At 38.3% G+C, this 8,905-nt stretch overlaps 1 protein-coding gene across 1 annotated transcript; it reads left to right on the top strand.

Moving 5' to 3' along the window:
- The first annotated feature begins 6,198 nt into the window (after nt 1-6,198).
- On the top strand, nt 6,199-6,859 carry LOC130464057 (uncharacterized). The gene is made up of 2 exons (XM_056833435.1): nt 6,199-6,559; nt 6,649-6,859. The coding sequence occupies exons 1-2, from the start codon at nt 6,232-6,234 to the stop codon at nt 6,663-6,665; spliced, it is 345 nt and encodes a 114-aa protein (XP_056689413.1). The 5' UTR covers nt 6,199-6,231; the 3' UTR covers nt 6,666-6,859.
- Nucleotides 6,860-8,905: the final 2,046 nt, after the last annotated feature.

The following is an 8,905-nucleotide window of genomic DNA, read 5'->3' as shown; positions in this document are numbered from 1 at the left end:
ATTGCTCGTGGCACACGACACAAGGCAGGGCTGCTGCCTTGTGCTCGTGCACTACGCCCTTGCTCATTGCATTCGTGCCGCACGGGCGACGAGCTCCCTTGCTCGTCGTCGCATGCCCGCATTATACAACACCCCTTAAGGGTAACACGAAGCGTCCATTGCTTCGTGCGTGCAAGTTTTATGAACGAATCGCATAAAAATTTAAAATTTATATTTAAAATTAATGACAAATTAATAAATAATATTAATTTCATAATTTTAGGGCGAAAAATCGAAAATTTATTATCCAATTGATTTCCGATTGTTATGGATTCAAGTCTAGGTCATAAAAATTTAAAATTTATCGTAAATTTACAATTTTTATGGTGGTTTTTAATCATAGGTTTCTAATTAAATTACAATTAATTATGAAAATCAAATTAATTCTAAATTATTCTAATTTTCAACAAATTAATCATAATTACAAATTAGATTGCATAATTAACAAGACTAGGCATTCAAACTTGTTAAACATATGCAGTAGGTCAATCAAAAATTCAAGATTTATCAACAAGAATCGCAAATATTTAATTTAACATCTTAAATTTACGAAATTTTGCATTCGAAAAACTAAAACCTTCGAAAAGTCATAGTTAGGCTTCGAATTTGAGAATTCTGGGTTCGGCAGAAAAATACTATTTTTGTCAAAATTTTAGAATGCCTTTTACATGCGGAATTGACACAAAAATCACTCGATTTGGATGAGTAACGAAGAAACTGCCGAAAAACTGCGTACGTATAATTAAATAAACGCAATTTGCAATTAATTAACAATTACGAAAATTAATCACCCCTTTTAATTCTTGCAAATTTGTAATATTTAACCATGTTCATGCAATTTAGATTATGAAAATAATAAGGGGCTCGTGATACCACTGTTAGGTTATGATTCATATGACAGTTCATAAATCATGCGGAAAAACCATAAAGCCAGGAAACATATTATTTACACATAATCATTTAGCATAGTTTAGATGCATACTCTTTGTTGCGTGCCTTCCCTAGCTGCGCCCGAACCGAACAAGAACAAGTCTTTAGGACTCCAAGTGTCGTCCCTCCGTAGATAGTCCACAGCACGTCCGGATCCGCCTTAAGATTGACCAACTAGAATCGCCCTTAAGGTTCTAATATTTTCGGTTAGGTAGGCAAGAATATTGGCTGATTTTTCTGCTTAAAAATCTTAGTTTTGAATACTTAAAACTTGTGTATAAATAATGACCCCTAGGCCTTTATTTATAGAGTTATGGAAAAGGAATCGTAATCCTAGTAGGATACGAATTAATTGAAATTAGAATCCTACATGAATTCTATTTAATTAATTTATCCAATTAGGAATAGGAATTTAATCATACACTAACTCTTGTAGATTTAGGAATCACGCATGAGCACAAACTCACACACACGGCAGCCACAAGGGCTGCCCATGCGCGTGCGAGCAGCAGCCCACGCAGCGCGGCCCACGCATCCGTGGCCTTGGCGCGCGCTGGGCCTGCCTTGCGGTAGGCCTGGGCGCTGCCTTGGCTGGGCTTGTGGCGCGCGTGCTTGCTAGGCGATGGCCCGGCTTCGTGCTGGGCCTTCGTCCGGCAGGCCTCGTCCGATGCTAATTCGTACGATACGCTTCCGATTAAATTTCCAGTTCCGGAATTTATTTCCGATACGAACAATATTTAATATTTCCGATTCCGGAATTAATTTCCGTTTCGAACAAATATTTAATATTTCCGTTTCCGGAATTATTTTCCGATTCCGGTAATATTTCCGATTCTGACAATATTTCCGTTTCCGGCAATATTTCCGATTCTGGTAATATTTCCATTTCCAATAATATTTTCCGATACGTACCATGTTTCCGTTTCCGGCAACATCTACGACTTGGATAATATTCATATTTCCGATACGATCCATATTTCCGTTTCCGGCAATATCATCGTTTCCGGAGTATTCATTTCTTGCCTGTGACGATCTTAGCTCCCACTGAAACCAAGATCCGTCGGTTCCGAATATTCATAGATGGAGTATTTAATGCCATTAAATACTTGATCCGTTTACGTACTATTTGTGTGACCCTACGGGTTCAGTCAAGAGTAAGCTGTGGATTAATATCATTAATTCCACTTGAACTGAAGCGGCCTCTAGCTAGGCATTCAGCTCACTTGATCTCACTGAATTATTAACTTGTTAATTAATACTGAACCGCATTTATTAGACTTAACATAGAATGCATACTTGGACCAAGGGCATTATTTCCTTCAGAGGCTTGCTAGACGAAGGCCCAGCACGAAGCCAGGCCCGCGCCCCGCAAGCCGAGCACCCAAACACGGAGCTGCCACAGCCTCGCCTGGCCCAGCGCAAGGCCAGGCCCAGCGCAAGGCCAGGCCCAGCAAGGCCTTTGGCGCGCGCGCGCTGATCTTGCTCGTGGGCTGCGAGCAGCGACTGCTCGTGTGGGCCGTAAGGCCTGCGTGGGTGGTGCGATGCTCGTGGCCATACGATGCTCGTGTTCGTAACGAATCCTAATCCTATCGGAATTCGTGTATTGATTAAATCCTAATCCTAATAGATTAAATTTATTATTTAGAGTTCAAATAGGATTCTAATTAATAAATCTACATCCTAGTAGGATTATAATTCCTTTTCCATATCGCTATAAATAGGTGCCTAGGGTCATAATTTATAGATATAATTGAAGTATTCTAAAGGTAAGGTTTTTAAGCAAAATCAACCAAACACTTGCACCCAAAAATAGCCGAAATTCCTAAGCAACCTTAAGGGTGATTCTAGTTGGTCAAGCTTAAGGCGGATCCGGACGTGCTGTGGACTATCTACGGAGGGACGACACTTGGAGTCCGAAAGACTTGTTCTTGTTCGGTTCGGGCGTAGCTAGGGAAGGCACGCTACAAAGTGTATACATCTAAACTATGCTAAATGATTATGTGTAAATAATATGCTTCCTGGCTTTATGGTTTTTCCGCATGATTAGTGTTTTGTCATATGTATCATAACCTAACAGTGGTATCACGAGCCTCTTATTATTTTCATAATTCAAATTGCATAAACATGGTTAAATATTACAAATTTGCAAGGAATTAAAAGGGGTGATTAATTTTCGTAATTGTTAATTAATTGTAAATTGCGTTTATTTAATTATATGTACGCAGTTTTTCGGCAGAATGTTCGTTACTCAACCAAATCGAGTGATTTTTGTGTCAATTCCGCATGTAAAAGGCATTCTAAAATTTTGACAAAATAGTAATGTTCGCCAAAACCCAGAATTCCCAAATTCGAAGCCTAACTATGAATTTTCGGAGGTTTTAGTTTTTTGAACGCAAAAGTTTGTAAATTTAAGATGTTAAATTAAATATTTGCGATTCTTGTTGATAAATCTTGAATCTTTGATTGAACTACTGTATATGTTTAACAAGTTTGAATGCCTAGCCTTGTTAATTATACAACCTAATTTGTAATTATGATTAATTTGTTGAAATTCGAATAATTTAGAATTGATTTGATTTTCATAATTAATTAATAATTTAATTAGGTACCAATGATTAAAAACCACCATAAAAATTGTTAATTTGTGTTAAATTTTAAATTTTTATGACCTAGATTTGAATCCATGTTAATCGGAAATTAATTAATAATAAATTTTCGATTTTTCGCCCTAAAATTATGAAATTAATATGATTTATTAATTTGTCATTAATTTCGGAAATAAAAGTTTTAATTTTTATGCAATTCGCTCATAAAACTTGCACGCACAAAGCAATGGACGCTACGTGTTACCCTTACGGGGTGTTGTATAGTGCGGGCATGCGACGACGAGCAAGGGAGCTCGTCGCCCATGCGGTACGAATGCAGCGAGCAAGGCGAGTGGCACGCGAGCACAAGGCAGTGGCCCTGCCTTGCGTCGAGTGCTGCGATGATGCATGGGCGGATGGCCGAAGAAGCAAGGCGAGCAAGTAATGGCAGGCGCGCGCGCGGGCAGCGAGGGGTGCCTCGCAGCAACGAGCGCTGCCTCGCCTAGCCTCGCCAAGCAGTTGCTGCGCTACGAAGCCAGAGAGCGATGTTGCGCGCAAGTGTGGCTTGGCTTGCTGCGTTTGCGCGTGGCTGCTGCTCGTGCCTTGCTGTGCGATCACTCGTGAGGGGCGATGCTGCCTCGTGGACTCGACGGGGCATGGGCGCGAACCCATGGCCTCGTCTTGACCCGATTGATGCGCTTTGAATTTAATTTTGATTTTCAGTTCGGAAACGAATGAATTTTAAAATTCGTAATTTAAATTGTTTTTTCTCGGATTTTAATTTGGAATATTATAATTATTATAAATTTTATTTATACTAATTATTTTACTAAAATTAAATCTTGAATTAATTTAAATTCATTTAATTCAACCGAAATAAATTGAATGGATTCGATTATAAATTTATATGAGCTTTAAATTTTAATTAAAATTGCATGTTTCCGGTTAGACTAGAAATACATTTTTATGTTTAAAATTAGTAAAGCATATGAATTCATTGGTTTAAGTGGGAGCATTTTTAGTCATAAACTCTTGATTAGGTCTACAAATCCTTTAAGGTTAAACAACTTGATTAGAATTAATAAGGACTGAATAATTGGTAGATTATTGGTGCCCTTGATTAATTGCTGCAAATATTTATGTGATGCACTAACCAGCTATGTGGGCCATTCATGATAAAGAAAGGATGAATGGTATATATTGTATATGTACTGTTTTGCAGGTTATGGAGTGACTAGTATGGCCCAAATAGGATAGAAAATATGGTATGCGTACCATTAATTTGAATGTAATTGGTCTAATGCACCAAATTTGTTTTTCAATTTAAATATGGTATGCGTACCATCAAATAGTTGTAATTAGTTCAATTATAGCTTATCCTATTTGAAGAAAATGGCGCCTCCCACGGTGAAATTCAAGACGGAGTTTTCAATCCATTTTCAAGACGGACTTTGAAGTTGAAGCTTCAAGATGAAGTCGGGCCATACTAAATCACATATACCTTATGCATGCTTTAAGTTATTTATTGCTTTAAATATGTCTTAATTATGCATGAGATTGTGGCTTGATTATGTTGCATGATTAAGGATTTTAGTTCACTTAAAATCTAACCAACATAGTAAGAGCCTTAAGTTCCAAACTTAAAAATTGAGTTAAAAGGTGCCATGCCAAAATAAACACTTACTTGGATATCCTTTACATCAATCTAGTAATAGTTTCCGCTCAGCGAGGTGTTACTTATTGGTCCTAAAGGGGTAAGGTACACCAATAATTGTGAGTACATGTTAGTTTTGGTGAAACTCAACGATATAAGTAAGGAGTCCTTTTATGTCGTGGCAAAATCGATAGGTTTTCCTAATAAGTTCTTAGACGTACCTATCAACCAAGAGTAGTTTCTAGACTATTAGCAAAGGCTTTTGCTTACCTAAAAGATTTTAGAATTGAGTCTAAATACATAATGTGCTTAATTCTTCAATGGGTTTTAGGATCTTGGAATCATTTTATTCACACCTGCCGGAACACATAACTTGAATAAAATGCTTAATGAACATTGAATTATGCATGTATGCTAGAATTTAAGTTTATTAAGAGAAACTGTGAATGGTTATTTATTTGTTTATTCTTTTCAATTATAGTTTTAACTATGGCAAACAACAATCAAAACATCATCATGGTTTCTGAGCTTATGGTCAAGCTGAACCTAACAAATTTTCTGGAATGGGAAGCTAAGCTAGTTGAAATAGTCAGACTCAATGGACTTGAGTATGTACTGTTACATCCCATGCCAAGCTACTATGCCAGAGACATGACCCCTGAAAGATTTTCCGCCTGGGATGCGGATCTCAAAAAGGTTATGAGTCTCATGCTGAACAATATCCCTGATGAATGGGCTAGAAGGTTTATAGCTTATGAACCTTTTACACTCATCAAGAATCTGAGGCATATCTGTCGTGGAAGCACGGAGGACAGGGACCTGAACGTCCATGAGTTGATTGAATCAATGTTTGGTCTAAAGGTTAGTTCTCCCAACAGGTGTTATAGGATGGAAGTCCAAGAAACACATGTTCAGCTCCTTTGCACTAAACAAAGGGTAGGCGTCACACTAAGGTTCCATGTGGATCTTATGCTTTCATATTTCGATCGCCTAAGTCTGCTAGGAACACCAATAAGCGAAAGGATGGCAGTCTCTATCTTGCTCAATTCACTGCACAGTGGGTTTGGTCGCTTCAAGCAACTATACCTAAGTGAACCAAGAGAAGAAACAGTTGCAGAATTTGTTCACCTTGTCAGAAAGGCTGAGATAATACTGGACTGTGAAGCCAAAGATTTACTCAAGGCTAAAGGGAGACCGTTCAAGAAAAGTGGAAAGTCCAATGGCAATGCTAAATCAAAGCAGGACAAGTCCACATCAAGCTGTCTTTATTGTGATGGAATAGGCCATTACAAAAGAGAATGTCCAAAGCTAAAGGAAGATCAGAAGAACGGAACAGTCGTTCCATCTTCAGGTATTTTCGTTACAGATTGTATACTTGCAAATTCAACTTCTTGGGTATTAGATACAGGTTGTGGCTCACACTTATGTTCCAATCTTCAGGGACTAAGAAGAAGTAGAAAGTTAAGCAAGGGTGAAGTCGACCTACGAGTGGGAAATGGAGCACGGATTGCTGCATTAGCTGTAGGAACTTCTTATTTGTCGTTGCCCTCTGGGCTAGTTTTGGAACTGGAAGAGTGTTTCCATGTTCCAAGTCTTACTAAAAACATCATTTCTGTTTCTTGCTTAGATGCTAAGGGATTTTCCTTTTTAATAAAAGACAATAGTTGCTCGTTTTATTTTAAAGAGATGTTTTATGGATCTGCTAGATTAGTCAATGGACTTTATTTATTAGATCACGATAAACAAGTTTATAACATAAATACCAAAAAGGCCAAAAATGATGATTCAGATCTCACCTATCTGTGGCATTGTCGATTAGGCCATATTAACCTGAAACGCATAGAAAGACTTCAAAAGGAAGGAATTCTAGAACCATCTGACTTAGAGGATTATGGTAAGTGCGAATCATATTTACTTGGCAAAATGACAAAGCAACCTTTCTCTAAAGTTGGAGAAAGAGCAAATGAACTATTGGGTTTAATCCATACAGATGTATGTGGACCAATGAGTACAAATGCTAGAGGTGGTTTCAGCTACTTAATCACTTTCACTGATGACTTCAGTAGATATGGTTATGTCTACCTAATGAAGCATAAGTCTGAATCCTTTGACAAATTCAAAGAATTTCAGAGTGAAGTAGAGAATCAATTAGGCAAGAAGATTAAACCACTGCGGTCTGATAGAGTTGGTGAATATCTGAGCTGTGAATTTGACGACCATCTGAAAGAATGTGGAATTCTATCAGAATTGACTCCTCCTGGAACACCACAATGGAACGGTGTGTCGGAACGGAGGAACAGAACCTTGCTAGACATGGTCAGGTCAATGATGGGTCAGGCCAAACTTCCATTAGAATTTTGGGGACATGCACTAAATACAGCTGCACTCACTATAAATAGAGCTCCGTCTAAAGCTGTTGAAAAGACTCCATATGAGTTATGGTTTGGAAAGCCTCCAAATGTGTCTTTTCTTAAGATTTGGGGATGTGAAGTATACGTCAAAAGATTAATTTCAGACAAACTTCATCCAAAATCTGACAAATGTATCCTTGTGGGCTATCCAAAGGAAACAAAGGGGTATTACTTCTACAATACATCTGAGAACAAGGTGTTTGTTGCTCGAGATGGTATCTTTTTGGAAAATAATCACATTTCCAAAATGACAAGTGGGAGAAAAGTAGACCTCGAAGAAATTCGAGTCGAACAACAAACTCTAGAGAATGCTCAAGATGACATTCAAGATGAAACTCAGAGATCTTTAGAAGTATCTGGTGAGAATCATGGTCAATCTAGAGATGTAACCCCGCGTAGATCGCAGAGATATAGATCTCAACCGGAAAGGTACTTAGGTATTTTGACGAACGAGAGCTATGATGTTCTATTACTTGAAAGTGATGAACCTGCGACTTACAAGCAAGCTATGACGAGCCCTAGCTCCAAGAAATGACAAGAAGCCATGCAATCTGAATTAGACTCCATGTCTGAAAACCAAGTATGGGATTTGGTCGATTTGCCAGATGGCTAGCAAGCCATTGGAAGCAAATGGGTTTTCAAACTGAAAAAGGACAAGGATGGGAAACTAGAAGTTTTCAAATCTAGATTGGTTGCAAAAGTTGTAAGGTTATGATTCAAATGACAGTTCATAAATCATGCGGAAAAACCATAAAGCCAGGAAACATATTATTTACACATAATCATTTAGCATAGTTTAGATGCATACTCTTTGTTGCGTGCCTTCCCTAGCTGCGCCCGAACCGAACAAGAACAAGTCTTTAGGACTCCAAGTGTCGTCCCTCCGTAGATAGTCCACAGCACGTCCGGATCCGCCTTAAGATTGACCAACTAGAATCGCCCTTAAGGTTCTAATATTTTCGGTTAGGTAGGCAAGAATATTGGCTGATTTTTCTGCTTAAAAATCTTAGTTTTGAATACTTAAAACTTGTGTATAAATAATGACCCCTAGGCCTTTATTTATAGAGTTATGGAAAAGGAATCGTAATCCTAGTAGGATACGAATTAATTGAAATTAGAATCCTACATGAATTCTATTTAATTAATTTATCCAATTAGGAATAGGAATTTAATCATACACTAACTCTTGTAGATTTAGGAATCACGCATGAGCACAAACTCACACACACACGGCAGCCACAAGGGCTGCCCATGCGCGTGCGAGCAGCAGCCCACGCAGCGCGGCC

The sequence above is a fragment of the Spinacia oleracea genome, chromosome 6, assembly GCF_020520425.1.
Source record: "Spinacia oleracea cultivar Varoflay chromosome 6, BTI_SOV_V1, whole genome shotgun sequence".
Classification (NCBI taxonomy): Eukaryota; Viridiplantae; Streptophyta; class Magnoliopsida; order Caryophyllales; family Amaranthaceae; genus Spinacia; species Spinacia oleracea.
This window is presented reverse-complemented; position numbering and strand designations above follow the sequence as displayed.